The sequence below is a fragment of the Cebus imitator genome, unplaced genomic scaffold (genome assembly GCF_001604975.1).
Source record: "Cebus imitator isolate Cc_AM_T3 unplaced genomic scaffold, Cebus_imitator-1.0 Scaffold34, whole genome shotgun sequence".
NCBI lineage: Eukaryota > Metazoa > Chordata > Mammalia > Primates > Cebidae > Cebus > Cebus imitator.
The window spans coordinates 7,774,456-7,795,260 of record NW_016107349.1 but is presented as its reverse complement, the minus strand read 5'-3'; the positions used below and the strand labels follow the sequence as shown (position 1 = coordinate 7,795,260).

General features: G+C 34.2%; 1 protein-coding gene across 3 annotated transcripts in view; it reads left to right on the top strand.

Annotated features, from left to right (window-relative positions):
* The window catches only part of GALC (galactosylceramidase), a 65,261-nt gene that overhangs the window by 4,594 nt on the left and 39,862 nt on the right, over window positions 1–20,805 (top strand). For all 3 annotated transcript variants that reach the window (XM_017524619.2, XM_017524620.2, XM_037737105.1), the window contains exons 2-8: window positions 460–528; window positions 776–839; window positions 2,447–2,560; window positions 4,506–4,645; window positions 6,832–6,870; window positions 12,089–12,219; window positions 20,314–20,469. In XM_017524619.2, the coding sequence (XP_017380108.1) occupies window positions 460–528; window positions 776–839; window positions 2,447–2,560; window positions 4,506–4,645; window positions 6,832–6,870; window positions 12,089–12,219; window positions 20,314–20,469 (713 nt within the window). The remainder of the gene's footprint in view (window positions 1–459; window positions 529–775; window positions 840–2,446; window positions 2,561–4,505; window positions 4,646–6,831; window positions 6,871–12,088; window positions 12,220–20,313; window positions 20,470–20,805) is intronic.

Sequence of the window (20,805 nt, the reverse complement as noted above, 5' to 3'; positions counted from 1 at the left end):
GCCCGGCCTGCTGGTTATTCTTAATAGTAACAGGCAGAGTTTATGAGGATGGGGAAAGCAGTGCTTCCTTTCAGCATTGCTGCTTGTGATGTTTTCTGGAAGATGTTAAGGGGAAAAATTACCTGAGATTCAACCCTCTCATCTTAATCCTGAGATATCGTTGCCAAGTGGTTTTAAGGTAGAAAAGCTACGTTTCAAGGTAAGTTTGTGATCATGAGGCTAGCAAGCTTACCTCCTAGTTAACCCTCATCCAAGCAGAAGATAACCTTTTAGCTGTCAAATAGCAGCCCTGCTTACCCAATGATTGGCACAGAAAGGGCAGACAAACAACTTGTGAGGTGCTTTTCCACAGCCTGACCTTGCCTGAGGCTATGTGTATACCAGGTGGTGTGAACACTGCAGACAAGCAGTCATGATTGAATTTCTTTTAGTCATACTTTTAAAAACTTTTTTTTTTAGGCAACCTCCCGACTTCTGGTTAATTACCCAGAGCCCTATCGTTCTCAAATATTGGATTATCTCTTTAAGGTAATGAAAAAATAATTATTTCATGGTACCTGTGATAGTTTAGAAACTGTATGGTGAATTTCATCATAGAATTTATTAACTTCACAATTCTAGTTTTCGAAAAAATGGCAGATTACTTTGAGAATAAATTGCTGTATGAAGTTTTGCTTTTGTTTTTGCACCTGTAAAACCAAAGGCAGTGATTAGTAATTGTCTTGAAGCTTCATAGAATACAGCACTATGTTAATACTGTCACTTCTTTTCACAGCCAAATTTTGGTGCCTCTTTGCATATTCTAAAAGTGGAAATAGGTGGTGATGGGCAGACAACAGGTAGGAGAATTTGGGAGACAGGATTTCCCCCATCAACATTTTAATCTATACCTCACCATATAGACTGATTTCAGAATATGTGTAAACAATACAAATGCTTTTGAGATTGATTGTCGCTTATTAGATTGTTCCTTATTTTTTAACTGTAACTATTTTAAGGTATTATATAGAATATGACTGTTCTGTCAAAAACAGTATTCAGACTTCAAATTGCTTATTTAGTTGAAGTAATCAGTAGTAAACAAATCCACAGTTTTCTAAAACCTATATACACAAGACAGAGTGTAGGGACAGTTTTGAATTCTATTGATAAGTTAGAAATATTTTAATTTTGTATAGAATATATAAAATGTTATTAACTTATGTGGTAAAAACATATGTAACCAGTGTTTCAGAGATACAGCTTTTTTTCTTTTAAAAACAAAACTATCTTTAATCACTAAATCTTCAGTCTTCATTGTAACTATTTTGATTGGCTTTGGGTAGTCCATGTTATCAATTAGCAGTTTATAGTTCTTCTGTTTCCAGGAAGAAGGAAAAAAAAATTCTATGATTAGATATAGCTTATTATTTATAGGTCAGATTCCATTATAATGAACTCTAGAGTATCTTCTGCATACTTGTATTCCTGCTAGTGATTTGGAAGTAATTCTTTGTTAAACAGGTATGTCTGTGTGGTGGTATTAGTGTTTAGGTTAAAAGAAAAAGTGCAAAGCGAAAACAAAAGAAACCTCCGTAACAGAAACTTTCCCCAAGCTATTGCATTTTACTCTTAAAAGCTTTTAGGCAGAATTGATAATGATAGGCTAATTTCACTTACTAAAGCTAAATTAGAGGTAGAGATACATATACAGGCAGTTCTTCTGACTTCTGATGTTTACCTTTAAGAAGAAATGGGCAAGGGCCTCTTGGAAGGCCCTACTTAGCATGTTTGTGAACTATGGGAATATATGTGGACTTTGATAGCAGTTACCTACCTCAGGGCTATGATAATGTAACCTCTATTAACTGCAGATGTTAGTGTAGAATTTTGTTATTCTTAGAGTGGATATGTATACTTATTCCTTTTTTTTCTCAAAACTCTTCCTATATCAAGACATATTATAGGCTAAAGGTGTGGGGTCTGAGAACAGGGCCCAGGAGCCCAGGGATTCACATCCAGAGTTGATAAGCTGTAAGTTGAGATAATGAGAACTACAAATTGGACATGGGGATTTGAAAACTGCAGAGAGAGGACATGGAATTTGAAAACCACAGAGAGAGGACATGGGGATTTGAAACCCACAGAGAGAGCAAAAGCCCAGAAGAATGAATAATGGGAATTTTTAGTTATATGAAGTGATAACATTTCTCTCAGTACTCCTTATAATAGAAGGTCATGGTTTTATTAGGACTTTTATAATGCTTAAGATAATGAAAAAGGATGAAATAATATGCTTTTATCATCCATCCTTAAGTTGTATAAGATTATAATTTGCCCAACTTCAGGATTAGAACTGGAATACTGCTTTTGTGAAGTGTGTTGCGGGGGTGTGCGGGGAGTGAGATGGTCCTAGGAAGTACCATTCATGGATCATTTTCTTCCATTTTTGCTCTCCTCTATTCAGATGGCACTGAGCCCTCCCACATGCACTATGCACTAGATGAGAATTATTTCCGGGGATATGAGTGGTGGTTAATGAAGGAAGCTAAGAAGAGGAATCCTAATATTACACTCATTGGTAAGAAATGAAGTTTGCAATGCATCTTCAGTGTCTTTTCCTTTAATTTTTAAATTCTGAATCATGTTGGTGGAATCTCTGTTACTACTGAAGTACTCATAATATCATTAATACCATCAGTATTCTGCCAGCAGCAAAGCATGTGCCAGGGGTGATCCTTTCTGTGCCCTTGTATATTATATTGAATCCTTATGATACCTGTGGAGTAAGGCATGACTCTTTCCATTTTACAGGAAGAAGCAGTAGAGGCTTCAGAAGGTTATGTCACTGACCTAAGGTCATAGACAGTAAATGGCAAAGTCAGTTTTAGCACCTAATTCTTTGTTTCTATGATGCTAAGCTACTTTCCCTCACAAAATCTGTCATCAATATTTGTAAAAGGGTAATTCTATTCATAAAACTGTATATTACATGCAGTGGTACACCTAACTAGTTACAAAATTGTATACTACATGTATTAGTAAACCCCATTTTTAGAAAAGGTATATACAAAAGTGTTTTTTGTTTGTTTGCTAGTTTTTGAACTTCAACAATATGCTGGTCACTGTTCTAGGGACTCAGGAAGCCAATTCAGCCCCCAGTTCCTGCACCTGTGGGGGTTAGGTTCTATTGGAAGGATCATTGGCTAGTTGCTTAAATGGGACTATATACATTTCACAGTTCTTTGAGAATGCCTACAGAGCCTGTGAAATATTTCAAACATCCAGAGTGGTAGGATTTTTTTCATCATTTGAAATGAATTTGATTTTTTGAAACAGGCTTAAATTCAAACGAAGTTAAATGAAATTGATTCGTTTTAAAGACCTGATTTCAAGTTATTTAAAAAATAATTTTCTCAACAATAAGGATTAAATTAGTATTTTCTAAGTTAAAAGAAATAGGAGTAAGTATGTTCTTTATAAATGGGCTTTTGTAAGAGATTACAGAAATGTTGTGAGCAGTAAAAGCATCACTGAATCAGCACATATTCATTGGACTGCTGCCAAGGTCAGACCTCATTTAAATGTAGAAAATATGGCATGCTAAACCATGTCCTAACAAAGACTTACACATGGTGGGCCTTCAGATAGCATTTAGCATTTCATTGTCTTCAAGAATTCCATTACTCCAATGTTAACGTTTCTTATGTGATACACTTAGGCGTTCCTGCTGAGTTTAGAAAATAAGCATTTTGTCATTTCGATTTTCATTTTTTTCAGTGGTGAACTAGTTTGGTAATATATTTGTTGCTGAGGAACATAACTGTTGAGCTTATATTAATATGTTAGTAACAATTTAGATTTAGAATTTTAATAAGTACTTTTCTACTTTTCTCATTTTTTAACTTAAACATAAATCAGGGTTATTGGAAGAACATGGACTCATTTGACGTGTATCACTTAACAAGGGTATATTTCTCTATTGAGTCATTGCCATTTATAGTGATAGAAGAAAAAACTAGTTTTGCTAAATTAGATTGCCTAATTAATATTTTAAGGACCTTTAAATTGTAAGAAGATGTACTAGTGAATGATAAATTTGTGTTATACATAACTCAAAGGAGTAGTTTGGCATAAGCCTTTTAGAATTCTTTGGTTTGACCTCAGAGAACAGAAGTTGAATATTGAACATTCCAACAGTGAGTGGAGATGTTAAGTTAAAACATACGGTACATTTCTTTCTACTGGTAAGTGTCTTTGAGAGAGGTGTTTGTCTTTGTTATTTTTGTTTTTCCTGGAAAGAACATTTGAAATTATGGGACCTGACTCGAGGGATCAATAAGAAATTATAGGGTCTATAGATTGGAAAGGATTTCAATAATTTTTGTATGGCATGTAATCTTTCCTTTAGTCAGATCTGTATTGATTTTTTGCTAGTTGAATGCTTAAAATTTTTTTTTTTAATTTTCAGCAGCACCAACACCATTATACCTCCTCTTTCTTTGCCTCTTCCCGTCTCTCTGTAGGGTTGCCATGGTCATTCCCTGGATGGCTGGGAAAAGGTTTCAACTGGCCTTATGTCAATCTTCAGCTGACTGCCTATTATGTGGTAACCTGGATTGTGGGTGCCAAGCGTTATCATGACTTGGACATTGATTATATTGGAGTTAGTAATGTATTTAAAATATGATTAAGTTTTAGATATTTATTTGTAATTTAAAAACATAATTTGATTTTGTGGTACTTTTTGACTAACCATTTTATGTCTTGAGGCTAATTTGTCCTACTGGGGTGTTTGATAATAACACAAACTAAGTACATGTGACCATTTATTGCTCCCCTTTGCCCATCCCAAATGTTCCCACTTTTGAAAACTGTACTAAGGGTATACCTCCTTTCTCTGAGCTGGGTTTTTTGTTCTTTTCTTTGGTATCAACCCAACTCAACTTCTCCTTCAAAGCTTTCCCTGGTTTCTCTGGTTCCTACAACAATATTGTGTTTCTATACAGCTTATGGGTTAGTCTCATTTTATTCTACTGTTGTCCTAAGCCAAAGATTGGCAAACTTTTTATTAAAAGTCCAGAGCATAAATAGTTTTGGGTTTGTGGGCCAAATGGCAATACTGAGGATCTTGAGGTAAATATATTGCTATTTAAAATGTAACCATTTAAAACTAAAAACACTTATAGCTCTGAAGATGTAAAATTACAGATGATGGGCCAGATTTGACAGGCGAGCTGAAATCTGCTTCCACCTGTCCCAAACTGTTATTTAGCACCTTTTAAAGATTTAAAAAGTGTGAAACATGATACCATGTCTGGCTTATCTATTGGCTAGGTGGATGCATGCCTCAGACTGCATTGTACCCCACACAGCCTTAACATACACATAGTGGGCCTCCATAATCATTTGCTTATTAATATACCATCAGTTAAAACTGATACTTAAACATTTTCATGTAATCATGATTTAGATTGTTAGGAAACAATTATTGAGCTCCTACTGTGTTGCAGGAACTGTGACTGTAATATTGTAGGGCTGCTAAGATTAATAAGCTCTTGTGTTCTATAAGAGAGGTAGACACTGGAACATAAAAACTGCAATACTACATGATGATACAGGGCATGAAGACGAGCCAAGGGCTGGAGGAAGCCAGAAGAAAGGATATACTAATTTTTGCCATTTTTTTTTTCCAAATTATGACTGAAAATATTTATATTTGAGAACTTTCTTTTTTCTTTTTTTTTTATGAGACATTATCTCGCACTGTCACCTGGGCTGGAGTGTAGTGGTGCGATCTTGGCTCACTGCAACCTCCACCTCCTGGGTTCAAGTGATTCTCCTGTCTCAGCCTCCTGAGTAGCTGGGATTATAGGCGCTCACCACCAGGCCCAGCTACATTTTTTTTTATTTTTGGTATTTTTAGTAGAGACGGGGTTTCACTATATTGGCCAGGCTGGTCTCAAACTCCTGACCTCGTGATCCACCCACCTCAGCCTCCCAAGGTGCTGGGATTACAGACGTGAGCCACTGCACCCAGCCTGAGAACTTTCTTAAATGTCAGGACATTTATAACCCATAGTGAGACTAAATGTAGGTTTGGTCTAATAGCTTTCTGTTATGGTATGGTCACAAGTAATGGGTGATTTACATCTTGTTTAGATTCATGATAACACATGCTGTCGTGAGGAGTTTCATTCATAAACTCTTTTCCTGTATCATTGGAGTAAACAGACCTGCACCTGGATTCTAGGATCATCTCTGTTAACAGTTTTCTCAACTGTGGAGTTATGGAAGTTCTTTCAATTCTGAATTTCCGTGCTTCATGATTCTAAACCTAATCAATAAATATGTGCCTTTTATCCATCCTCATTCAGAGTTTGCTTTTGTGACTAGTGTATTACTGTGATTCTCTGCGTATGCTTTAAGACATTACTTCTATACATTATACATGTTAATACTTGGCTTTCAGTGTGCCTGTAGGGATCTTGTCATAACTGTTATAATAGTCTCCATATCTATTAGTTTTCCAATGCCTAGTATAGTCTCTGGCACATGTTGCACTGTCGATATTTGTTGAATGAATTAATGAATATTCCATTATTGAAAACCTTTGGAATAAATGACTTTTTGAAAAATACTGAATATTTTAATATTTTTTAAAATAATATTTTAATTTTTTAAAAGTTATACTATCTTAAAATTATAAATTCTATGGCAGGATATTGCATAAGGTTAAAAAATGGCTTATCAGGTAATATGAAAGATGATGAGAGAAATGATATCTTAATGATGTACTTTCTGACATTTCAGAACTTTCAATTCAGACTTTTTTGACTTTTTGTTTTGCAGATTTGGAATGAGAGGTCATATAATGTCAATTATATTAAGGTATGTACAACTTTAATATCTTTCTGTCTTTAACTTATTAGTGAATAATTCCTTATGGTTCCAAACACAGAAATTAGTAGGAAATTTGTGTTGGAAATACCATATTTTTTATACTACAGTCATTTGTTTTGCTGGTTGTGACATGAAATTCAAGCAAAATCTTAACAGTGTTTATATTATTGATATTAAAGCATGTCTAATTCTTTGTGAGCCCTGAATTGTCTTTGTCTAAAGGGTCTTGTTGGATTTTTCTATTTTAAAATTAATTAGTTTTAGAATTCTGATAAATTTTATGAGGCAATTATATCATTTTAGACTTGTAGGACTTCAAGAAGTGTAGTTTTTTTCTTTGTCTTTTGTCAAAATTTGTGGCATATGTTCTCATTCTTGTTTTCCATTGGAGTATATTATAGTACATGTTTCTCTTCATGTACATGTTTCTATTGGAGTATATTATAGTACATGTTTCTCTTCATGATTAGCAAAGAGGTAGCAATAACATCTGCTAGTTGTGTTATTTTTGAGCCACTTCTCCTAACTATTTACCTCCATTTAATTCTCACAACCTACCTATGAGGCAACTACCGTAATTGTTATTTTCCAACCAAGGAAAAACAGAATAATAATTTCTGCCATTGGAAAAAAATGGCAGTTTTACTTTTCAGGTGGAGCTGTTCTCTAGTTTACTTTTCAGTTCCTTTGTCTCACTTTATGTATCTTATCCAAGAAATATAATTTTGTGACAATATTTTATTTCAGGTTTTAAAAAATTTTCTTTAGTTAAAAATTTTTTTAAAAAAGCTTCCATAGGTTTTTGGAGAACAGGTGGTATTTGGTTACATGCGTAAGTTCTTTTGTGGTGATTTGTGAGATTTTGGTGAACCTATCATGTGAGCAGTATACACTGAACCAAATTTATAGTGTTTTATCCCTCACCTCCTTCTCATCTTTTCCCCCTCAGTTTCAAAGTCCATTGTATCATTCTTATGACTTTGCACCCTCATAACTTAGCTTCCACTTATGAATGAGAACATACGATATTTGGTTTTCCCTTTCTGAGTTACTTCACTTAGAATAATAGTCTCCAATCCCATCCAGCTTGCTGCAAATGCCATTAGTGCATTCCTTTTTTTGTGGCTGAATAGTATTCCATCATCTACATATACCGCAGTTTCTTTATCGACTTACTGATTGATGGGCCTTTGGGCTAGTTTCATATTTTCGCAAATCCAGCAATCCTGCTACTGCGTATCTATCCACTGGAAAAGAAGTCATTGTCTGAAAAAGATACTTGCACCTGCGTGTTTAAGGAAAAAATTTTTCTTTAAATTCAGTGTTTTATGTCCTTAAGTAGATATGATTCAATATATTTCTTTCATCTATTCATTTAGTTAATCAGAGAGCATTTATTTAGTTAACACTAGTTTTTTAGGCATTGTGCATATGGTTGGAATATAAGGATAGAAAATATTATTTTCTACTCGAAAGGATTTTGTATATTGGGAAGTGTGGTGCAGAGTCAGATATAGACAGTTAAAATGTGTCACAATTTCTCTAATGGAATAATACACCTATAGGGTTCAGAAGGTGCGCAGAGGAGATGACACCTCTGCCTGGGTTGATGAGAGGAGGTGATGTATAATTTGAATCTTCAAGAAGGGATAGATAGGAACTCTCCACGTTGCTGAGGCAGGGGCATAACATGTGCAAAGAAGTGAAGACTGAGAGGCAAAGGGATTTGGGGGAAAAACAAATCATGAAAGATGTATTAGAGGAAGAGTGGAGCCACTGACCCCCATTAGTAAGCCAATGTATTCACTGAAATAATGGCATATTTTCATTCATCTGTCATCGTAGGGGTAGAGAAGGCATAGGTTGAGAAGATCTGTTGCAGCCAGAGCTAGATAACTCAAGGTCAATTCCAGGTTGAAGTAGGCAGGTGGGAGTGTGGTGATGTGGGCAGAAAGGGTGAGGGAGTCAGGGCAGGGCAGTGGAGCTAGTAATAAGATTGGAGCACAGGAATTATTCGTGAAAAGTCATGACTGCTATGAGCACAGGTCTGATAAGAGCAGTAAGGGGACAGAGCAGAAGCCAAGTTGGTACATGTGTAGTGGATAACTCTGTAATCAGGTGGATGGCATTGCTATAGCATCCTCATAGTGAAAGGTGATGAACTTTTTAAATACCCAAATTTGACATTTCAAACCTTAAGTTTTATTTTCTTGTGATCATACACGTGTCTCTCTTGTGTTCTTTTCATTTGAGGGAAGCATTAAAACTATTAGAGTCTGGTTTCCATTTTCTTTTAAACTAATGAAATAAGACCGGGTGGTATTTTATTTTAACTTTTTTACTATTAAGAGTCTGTTGCTGACTCTAATGCATTCTAATTCAACTAACCTGGTTTGAAAGACAAATTCTTACTTTAAGACACATTCTCAGGGCTTTAAACAGTTCAGACATCATTTCCTTTTCTCTTAACCTTTAGTTTTCCTGTAGTAAAATCTCTCAGGAAAACAAAATCTTTTTACTTTGTATTTGCCATTTTTTTCCAGTAAGATTTTATTGGAATCTGTGTTCTGTTTGTTGAAATGCCTATTGTAGTCCAGGCGTGGTGGCTCACGCCTGTAATCCCAGCACTTTGGGAGGCTGAGGGGGGTGGATCATCTGAGGTGAGGAGTTTGAGACCAGCCTGGGCAATATCGTGAAACCCCATCTCTACTAAAAATACAAAAAAATTAGCTGGGTGTGGTGGCAGACATCTGTAATCCCAGCTACTTGGGAGTCTGAGACAGGAGAATCACTTGAACCTGGGAGGCACGGAGGTTTTAGTGAGCCGAGATCGTTCCATTGCACTCCAGCCTGGGCAACAAGAGCAAGAGTCTGTCTCAAACACACACACACACACACACACAAAAGAAATGCCTATCACAAACAGTTCAATAATGACAAATGAATGTAGGTGCTCGGACTGGATAACCTTAATAAATATATATTTTATGGGACAACAAGATGACCCCTGGAAAGAATAAGGATTTGTTTTTAACAGTAGAAATAAATAAAATACAAAGGAGCAATTTATCTAAAGATGACAAGGGTATTGTTTCTGTTTTTTTCTGTTTTCCTTTTTTTTTTTTTTTTTTTTTTTTTTTTTTTTTTTTTTTTTTTTTTTTTTTTTTTTTTTTCCTTTTTTTTTTTTTTTTGCTATGGATATTTATAATTTACTTTGGTTTTCAGTGGTATTCTTAGGTTTTCTAAATTGTGTCTGGAAAATCTCATCTAGGATCTAGGATAGTGGATGGAAATGGAAGGGTGTGTCTTTGGACCTTCATTCAGTTCAACCATAATAAATTCCTTTCCATTTATCTTATAAATAGAGCTTCTATTTAAGCTTTTTCTGGAGGAGAAAATTCTGTAACAAAAACAGAATCTGAAAATATGTTAGGTAAAACTTTGCTCAAAAGAATGCTGCTATTCATAATGACTTTGGGATGGAAATTTATTTAGAAATCACAGCATGTAGACTTGTAAATTTTGGAATGTTATTAAAATACAATGTATAAAAAAGTAAGTCTTACTGGGATTGTCTAGCACTAGTACTAGAAAAGCTAGATACATCCATAGTGAAAAATGCAAATTTGACCAAGTTGCTATTCTTCTGCTCTGGAAGAATAAGAAGAACTTCAGGGTGATGAAATTCAGGATTGATCTCCTGCTAGAGGGATAGGGATTCTCAATCCTACTGAATCTCGAGAGTTGGTCTCTGTTTTCTATGAAGCATCTGTTCATGCAGCTTCTAGGGTGTCCTAGGACTCAATTGATCCGGTTTGAAAGGTGAACTTAGATTGCCACCTGTAATTCTCACCACATTTTCTAAAATCCTATGATATATCTGTTTGAAGAAACCGTCTATTGAAAATTATACCATGGATTTAATGAGCTTTTATTATTTGCCTCCTAAAAGAGCAAATTAATTTGAAATTCCCCTAGTTCAGAGAAATTGGAATGGAATGTGAAGAGAGAGCTTTTGAAATTCTTTGTTCTTTCTTAATTTCTTCAATCAGTATTGAGCATCTGCTGCTAGAAATTTCTATGTCCTTGGGGTTATAATGGTGGCCGTATTTGGATCCATTCATCAAGAAATGCTTATGGTATGAAATCTGATTTCCTGATCCTGTGTAAAATGATGTATCCTTTTCTCTGCTCTAGATTTACATATAGGCAATCCATACGTTTTGGTCTGTACCTGCCCTTTGATTTTCTAATACATCCTGTTAGTTTTGGTGTCTTGCTGAATGTGTTTGCCACCTAAGGGTGAGGGCTCCATCTCATACTTCTTTTAGACTCATGATGGCCCCAAGCATAGTATTGAGTACTAAAGTAGATACTGTTTGTGCTTTGCTAACTTCTCTTTAGAATTTAGCTTGTTACTTTTAATTTTTGTGGGTGGACATTCCTACAGGTAAATTTTATTTCCTCTCCGGTTTAATAATGGCAAAATATTTGAAGATGTTGGAAATTACTTAAAATGATAATATAAAGCATTTTGCCAAATGGTATAATTAATATGTTACCCATTTTATTATTATGTCTGCACAGGAAACTACCTGGAAGAATGCATAGCAAAATAATGGTGGTTATTTCGGGGTAGTACTATTTGATTATTTTTATTTCAGTTTCCCACCACCCATATTTCTATGGTTAAATGTAATTTTAAAGTCAAAGTGAAAATCCTCTAAAACACTTTACTCCTTCTGTTTTTTTTTTTTCATTTTACATTCCTAGTGAAGTAGGTTATTTTAATGATAATGCTTTTATTTTCCATAAGAGGCATGTTTCTATTGAGAAAATATAGTATTGAAATTATCATCCATGAGGTCAGGAGTTCAAGACCAGCCTGGCCAGCATGGTGAAACCCCATCTCTATTAAAAAATACAAATATTAGCCAGGCATGGTGGCATGTACCTGTAATCCCAGGTACTTAGGAGGCTAAGGCAGGAGAATTGTTTGCACTCAGGAGACAGAGGCTGCAGTGAGCTGAGATGATCCCACTGTGCTCCAGCCTAGGTGACAGAGTGAGCCTCTGTCTCAGAAAAAAAAAAAAAGCTATTTTCCAGACTGCTGATTTTTAACAATACTTTATCTATCTTGGTCATAAATTCAACAGCTAAAAATTCATTTGTATCCTTTCATATGTTCTGTTTATTACTTTAAAAGGTATTAAGAAAAATGCTGAACTATCAAGGTCTCCAGCAAGTGAAAATCATAGCAAGTGATAGTCTCTGGGAGTCCATTTCTGCTTCCATGCTGCTTGATGCCGAACTCTTAAAGGCGATTGATGTTATAGGGTAAGGCACATTTTACTTGGAAAACTAGCAGTTTCTGGTTGCTTTCTCTGTGTATTGACTATATTTTTCTTGCCTTTTCCCCATTTGATTACATTTTCAGAAGGTAGCGCTCCTGTATTTACTTACCTGAAGCACGCATAGCTCATAGTTCATTACTTTCTCTTTTAAATGTATTTTAGGATCTTTCTATGACAAATATGATTAATAACTTTTAAAAAACATGTTGATGTTTGGAATAATAAAACAGGGCTTTGTTTTAGATTAAGGGGCAGAGTAATACCTGTATGTAATTTCAGAAATTATAAAGACAGAGTTGTGAAATTAGTTTCTACCTCTCAGATATTCTATGGCTGGAGGTTCTTGCATGAACACATTTGTAAATGGTTCATTATGGTCACTGACAATAACTTTTATCATGCTTCCTTAGTAGTATAGTTTTGACCCCTACTCTTATTTCATTTCTGCCTTTTAGCCCTCTGGGCCTTGACCTCATTGGATGAATTTTTTTAAAAAGGGAATTTATATTTTATCTACCATGACACAGGATATAAGCATTTGAAAAATAGAAAATGTGTGTGTGTGTGTGTGTGTGTGTGTGTATAGAATTCCTTCTTTATCCATTGTGAAGACTGATTGATCTCTCCATGTGCCTTACTTTTAAAGAAAGATTTTGAATATACACAAAAATAGGCAGAATAATACAATGAATATCTATGTTTTTATCACTCAGCTTCCTGAACTATGAACCCATGGACAATTCTTCATCCATGCACCTATCTACTCCTCTTCCCTTCCTCCCTACATTATTACCTTGAAATGAAGTCCAGACATTATATTATTTCTCCCATAAAAATATTACTGTGTGTGTATCTCCAAAGATAAGGATTATTTTTTTAGTTACCATAAACAATACCATTATTACACCTAAAATGTAATAGTTTTTTGATATTATTAAATATTCATTATTATTATTTTAAAATTTTATTTGAGTGAACCTGGAGCCCTTTAAAATTCATACATTGTGAATTGGTTGATATTTAAATCTGTTCTGATCTTTAGGTTCTTGCTCTTTTTCTTTCTTTTAATTTGTTGAAGAAGGGGGTTGTCTTATAAACTTTCTGTCAGTCTGGATTTTACTGATTTCACCCTTACCAGGTGCCAGGCTGGAGTGCAGTGAAGCGATCTTGGCTCACTGCAACCTCCGCCTCTCGGGTTCAAGCAGTTCTCCTGCCTCAGCCTCCCAAGTAGCTGGGACTATAGGCACACACCACCACGCCCAGCTAATTTTTGTATTTTTTAGCAGAGACGGGGTTTCACCATATTGGCCTGGATGGTCTTGATCTCTTGACCTTGTGATCCACCCGCCTCAGGCTCCCAAAGTGCTGGGATTACAGGCGTGAGCCACTGTGCCTGGCCTTCATCTATCCTTTTTAATGATTTTGAAATTGGTAAAGGTGTGATTAGGTTAGATTTAGGCTTAAGTTTTTTTGCAAGATAAATTACATTTCTTCATTATATTTAAACATTTTATACATTGAGATTAAAAGGGAATTTTTGCTGTTGTTAAAGCTTTCATAAATATTTGAAATCTTGAAGGAAAACAAACTTGTGTTCATCTTAAATATATTTTCTTATGAAAAAATATGAAAGTAGGAGTTTTACTGTATCTTCATGAAGGATTTAGATGTGTATTTCATTTTTTTATGATATAGGCATTTTAATGTAATGAATATTCCTCTGAGTACTGCTTTAGATTTATCTCATAGGGCTGTTTTATCATTAATTTCTAATATTATTACATTGTGGCCATTTAATACCAAATGAATTATTTACATTTTTTTTTGGAAATTTCTCAGGAGCTTATTAAAAAAAAATCTGAAAAATCCTTCACATTTTTCTTGACTATCTCATATTTTGACTTTTAAGATGTATTCTTTATTAGGATATAGAATTGAGTATATAATATCTACTGTTTTGATTATATTTTTCAGGTATTTTGTATTTTAACTATTTTGTCCACTTGAACTATTTGGGGATACCAAGTGTGCTTGTTTCCTTGTATTAGTGGGATCTATTTCTCTTTTCAACCTTAGCGCAGTTTTTGCTGTGTGGAAGTTTCTGCTTTGTTATTTGGTACATAAATACTGATGAATGTTTTATTTTTATTATGATTTATGACTATTACCTTTAGACTATGCCATTCTTTGTCTTGTTTAAAGCTTCTTGATTTGAATTCTACTTTCTGTGTGACTAAGAGTTCCCTGCTTTCTTTTCTTTAGTATTTGCCTGTTATATATTTGCCCTTTTATTCTTTACCTTTCAAGGGCATTTTCCTTTAGGTGCATTGCTTGCGTATAGCATAGAGTTAGATTTTGCTTTTTTGAAGCTCCTCTCAAAATGTATATTTTAATGAATGAGTTAAACTCATTTTTAGATATAACTGATACTTGTGTTTTCTATGCTACTATATTGTCTTTTGTTATTGAATGATTTATACTATGCATGTAGTAATACAAGCTATTCTGTTATGTAATTTGTTTACTTCATATTTATTTAAATAGGTGTTTCTTTTGTTATTTGGCAAGGTTTGTTATTGGTTCTGTCAGTTATATTTATACTGATTTATACCTTTATACCAGTATTTTCAGCTGGCAATAATTTTGCCTCCCAGGGGACATTTGGCAATGCTTGGAAATATTTTTAATCGCCACAAATAGGTAGGGTGGTGCCACTGGAATCCAATGGATGGAGGCCATGAATGTTTCTAAACATCCTAGTATACAGGGTAGTGTTCCCATAACAAAAAATTATCCAGCCCAAAATATTAATGGTGCTGAAGTCAAGGAACTGCTTCATACTAATACTCTTGGTTTCCTCTTTATTTAGTTATTGTCTATGGATTTATTATAAGCAGTACTAAAATCATTTGATAACTTCTTTCTCCCCTTTTCTCCCCTACCATGGAGTTTTAATTGCCAGAATTATCTTAGTTTTAATTTTCGTACTCTTATATGAACTTACATGAACTTAAGCTTCTACTATATTCATTTGACAGCTGCAAGTTATAACTGTTTACTCCCAAATAATCTGCAAACTTAGTTTACATTTCACCTTCTTTTTCTCTTGTCCTATTTCATGTAGCTATATTAGTTGTACTTTAGCCAAGTGTGTAATATTTATATGCTATTTAATTATTATTTCTTTTAATCTAGCTCTATTATTAAACATATTAAATGCTCACCTTCAAATCTTTGGCCGAAGTTTCTCTCTTGGTTTCTTGGATGTCAGAAGTGTAATTATCTATTACATGTGTCAGAGAGTGCTAATGGAAACAATATTTCTTGATGTGTTTATATATTTATTGATGTTTATCTATGACCTTTATACTTGAAGGACAGTTTGACTGGATATAATCCTTTTTTAATCCTTGAGTATCATAAACTTTGTTCCATTTGTTATTTACATAAAATGTTGCCGTTAAGAATTTTGACTCCAGAGATATTTTCTTTTCCTTATAAGTAACTTGACACAATTCCTGTTATGTCCAAAGAATATTTTTATTTATCTTTAAAGCTTAGTTGTTGTATATACTTTACTATTTCCAGATATATGGTAGGGGCCTCTTTTTTTTTTTTTTTTTCTTAACATCTCCTTCTTGAATTAGCACCCTCTTAATATATATATATATATATAAGTATTATTTCAGTAAGGTTTACTTAAGTTATAAGTTAAATCATTATTCTGCTCCATTATTTTGGTCTACTTTTTAGAAGCGCCAGTTATACATCTTGGTCTTATTTGCATATGGCTTTATTTTGTATTTCTCTGAATGTTTCTCTATCTATTTATGTTTTTCAGTGTTTACTATTCTATATTCTTTACTGCATTTTCCATAGTGTCTGTTCTGTCTTATGTTCCTTCTAGTTTAGTCTTCATTTATAAAATGTGTTTTTAAAAATAATAATTCTATAATTCTTTCATTTTAGTTTCCTATATCTTTAACAATTCATCTTTAAAAATTTTTAGTTGTTATAAAAACTTATAATGTGTTACAGCATATATACATACATATATAAAAGTACAAAAATCATAGGATTATAGCTTCATGAATTGTCACAAAGTGAACATACCTATATAACCACCACCCAGAAAATTATCAGTGCCTTAGAAGCTTGATTACTGATACCTCCTCTTGGAAAGATTTTTCCTTGGAAATCTTTCCAATCATTAACCTCTCTTTCTGCCTTAAAGATAACCACTAATCTGACCTCTAACACTGTGGGCTAATTTTGCCTGTTTAAAAACTTTATTTAAATGGCATCTTATAGAAACTGCTATTTTGGCCAATATCATATAAATTTGTGAGATTAATGCATGTTGTTATATATAGAGGTAGTTCATATTTAGTGTTTAGCATCCAGTTGTTGGATGCTAAATGGAGCACACCACAACTTATCTGTGTATTATTTGTTAATGGTCATTTGGACTGTTTCCAATTTTTGACTATTAGAATTTTGTTCAGGAGCTATTTCTTGGCTCACATCTTCACAGGAAGACTGTTCATCCCTGCCCCATTCATGTTGTGCTTGGCCAGTGCTATATCTGCAGATTTTTGTTGTACAGTTACAGTACTTTCTAGGGTCTGTTTATGCTGGGCCCCGTTCTCCTTACTGACTGAAAGTTGTTCTCCCTCACACAAAGTGTCCCTGCCTTATTCAATTTGGATTATACTTCAAAGCACTTATTTTCATGTTGAGGGTCCAGCATTCCTGATTATTTGCTACCTTCTCCTGAAATTGTTATTGCTTAACGCTGTATTGTTCAATACAGTAGCCACTAGTCACGTATGTTTATGAAACACTTGAAATGTGGCCAGTGTGAGTTTAGGTGTGTTATAAGTATAAAATATACCCTGGCTTTTGAAGATTGAATATAAAAATATTATTTACGATTGATTTACACTGATTACATGTTAAGTGATAATATTTTGGATATATTGGGTTAAATATATTATTAAAATTATTTTCTTGGCCAGGCACGGTGGCTTAGCACTTTGGGAGGCTAAGGTGGTCGGATCACGAGGTCAAGAGATGGAGACCATCCTGGCCAACATGGTGAAACCCTGTCACTACTAAGACTACAGGTGTGCCTGTAGTCCCAGCTACTGGGAGGCTGAGGCAGGAGAATCACTTGAATCTGGGAGGCAGAGGTTGCAGTGAGCTGAGATCATGCCACTGCATTCCAGCCGGGTGACAGAGCAATACAGAGCAGGACTCCGTCTCAAAGAAAAAAAAATTATTTCTCCATGATTTTCTGCTTTTTAAATTAAATTAGTTTGTTTTTTTCATTTATGTGTTTTATTGTGGTAAGGACCTTTGCATGTTTTTAATGTGGCTGCTAGACAATTTAAAATTATGATATATGGGTGGTTCACATCATATTTCTAATGGAAAAATCCGATTTGAACTGTTAAAGTATTGGGTTTGATTTCCTAATGAATTCACTGTTTTGAGCATTCATCCCTAACTTCAAGCATGTATGTTCTCAATTTCCTGAGTTGGTCTTCTATGTTCCCCCTTAGGGTAGGATCTACTCCTTTTGTGTGAGTGTGGGCCAATCCCCTTTCACTTACACAGTTTCCATATACCATCTGCTGATCCTGGGCCATTTCTGATGCTGTGGGGCTCCTGGGAGTCCCTGTCATCTTGATGAAAGTATTATCTGTGAGTTTTTCCTTTCCTTTATCTGGTTCGTCTGTTCGGTTTCAGGAAAAGTACTGAGGAGCTTCAGAAATTGGGCTACTGTCGTGTTCTGCCTTGGCCAGAAATTCTAATTTTTTAAAGTACAAATACGTTCCTCTGTTAGGATAAACTATAAAGTTGGTTTACTTTCAATGAGATTAATTTTATCTGTCATTGAAGTTTGAAAAATAATGCTGCAAATGATAGAGAATTTTTGCCTGATTATGTACATTAAAATTTTTTATTCTTAAAGAGACTTTACATTTTGTTACACTAGCAATAAATCTATACATTGAGAAAGACCAAGATTTTAGTATTAGTTCTACCTTTCTTTGCTCAGATCATATAATAAATCATTTGGGCTTTGACTGTAGTAATAGTTTCATCATTTTCTGAATGAAGGATATTCCTATAACTTCAATATAGTTACTATTCCTATAACTTCATTATAGTTACTCTTTCATTTTGTCATTATAGAAAATTTGGAAAATGTAGAGAAGTGTAAAGGTAGAATTTACTCATAATCCTATCATCTACTGATTATTGGTAATATGCTAGCATGTTACTTTCCAGGGTTTTCTTTAATAGAGAAATCTATTTTAACCAAAGACACCAAGCATTCGTTTGGCAACTAGACAGCTGGATGACAACTAGATGAGTCTTAAAATTAACATTTGGCTGAGGTACCAAAGCTGAATGTCATGGAAATAGAATGAAGTTGTGGAATAGAAGAATAAATCTAAAATGTAATTTTTTGAATTTATATTATTTAAAAGACTAGTAGCCAGATTTTTTCAGGTTGGTTGTTTTAGTGCCAGAACAATGAATACTTAGTCCTGTTAGATGCTAGATTTCTGTTGGTATCTTTGTAGTGTAGAATTGTAATATTGAATAGATAACCTGCCTTCACCTGAGTTTAGTAACTCAGTAAAATCTTAGTGGAACCTCATTTTTCTCTAATACCTCCTTTTATGTTCTGCGGTATATATTGTATATTATTTTCTTACTCATGAAATCCTGGGATGCTAAATTGATATTGCGCCTTAATTCATCTTCACTAGGTATAAAGAATTACGAGATAGGATTATTTTCCTAAAAGATTCTTGACCTAAAATGGAATTAAATGACTAAAAAGTAAAGCAAGCATTCACACTCATTCTTTTGATGTTATAAATACTGTTACACCAAACTACAAAGGTTAGAATTATGATTTAACTTAATCTCCATTATTCTGCTTGCATTTTTTTTTGTAAATAATTCTTAATCTAAAAAGTAGATGCTCTTATTCCTAGTTATTTAGCTAGTGTGATTTCTTATTGCCTTGTCAATCTATTTTCTATTTTACATTTAAAATTTATTATTTGTTTTTATTCCTATAATCAGTGTTTTCCACAATCATTGTTATGGGGGTATTTTACTCTTGCAGTAATGAATATGCATTTATACTTCCACTGACTGACTCCCCTCCCATCAAATGCTAGATTGAAGGAGGCATTCATTTTCTGGGGCAGTTTCTCACCCACTGCCCTATTGATTCAGTGGATAATTTTTTGTTGTAGGGTTGGTCCTGTGCATTGTGGGATGTTTAGCAGCATTTTTGGCCTCTCTTCACTAGATACCAGTAGCAAATCTCCCCAACCCCAGGTGAAACAGTTGAAAAATGTCTCCAGAGATTGCCAAATATCCCCTCCAGGGACAAAAATCATCTAGGTTAAGAGCCACCACTGCTCTGTTATAGTTTTCCCAAGGTAGTTTATTCTTTTTATTCAAGACATAACCATTTGTGGGTTTTGTTTTTTGTTTTGTTTTGTTTTTGGCCTGGTAGTAAATGCCAAGCTATCTTTCTGTGTTCTCAGGACAGGAGTAGTGGGGAGAGTACTACTTTATATAATAGATTCACTAGTCTTATTTTTGGCCTCCTCCTCACTCATTTACTATTGCCCCAAGCTCCCTAGCTTTGCCTGGGAAGTCTGACTCTTATCTTTACTTCATTCTCCTCTTGGAGTATTCTAGGCTGTGGCACTCTCTGCTATCTCCATCCTTCAACATGCTTCCATTAATTTTGTGATTTCCAGAAATAGATTGGAATTTCTTATCTATTGATGATTTTCCTTCCTATCCTATATGCTGTTGTAGGTTTATCCCCTTTTGTTTTCTTTGCTGTCATTTTATTGGCATGCTGAGACAGAAGAGCGTAAAGCAGATGCTTACATTCATTATCTACCTGGAAGCTACCCAACTGTTTAAAAATAGAAAACCTTGGAGAAGACTTGTATTTTTATGCACTCAACAAATGTATATAAGTACAACATTGTGACCATTTTCCATTGCCTCCCACCTTTTTTTTTCCTAGGGCTCATTATCCTGGAACCCATACAGTAAAAGATGCAAAATTGACTGGAAAGAAGCTTTGGTCTTCTGAAGACTTTAGCACTTTCAACAGTGATACGGGTGCAGGCTGCTGGGGTCGCATTTTAAATCAGAATTATATCAATGGCTATATGACTTCGTAAGTTATTCAAAACCTTTTAGAGTTTATATCATAAAAAATTTAAAAACATAGAGTTAGAAAAAATGGACTTTCTTATTCTTATAACCTAGATTCAATGATTGTAAACATTTTGCCTTATTAGTGTCTTCTATTTTTATACTTCATCTATATCTAATTTTCTATATTTGAATATAGTCTATATTAAATAAAGTCAGGTTTATTGAGGTATAATTTATATGCAGCAAAATATATGCAGCTCTCAGATTTTTGACAAGCTGCATATATTTTTAAAAATAATTACAAAGTAAATCATATATGTAAGGACACTTTATCTCTAAATATTTTAGCATGTGT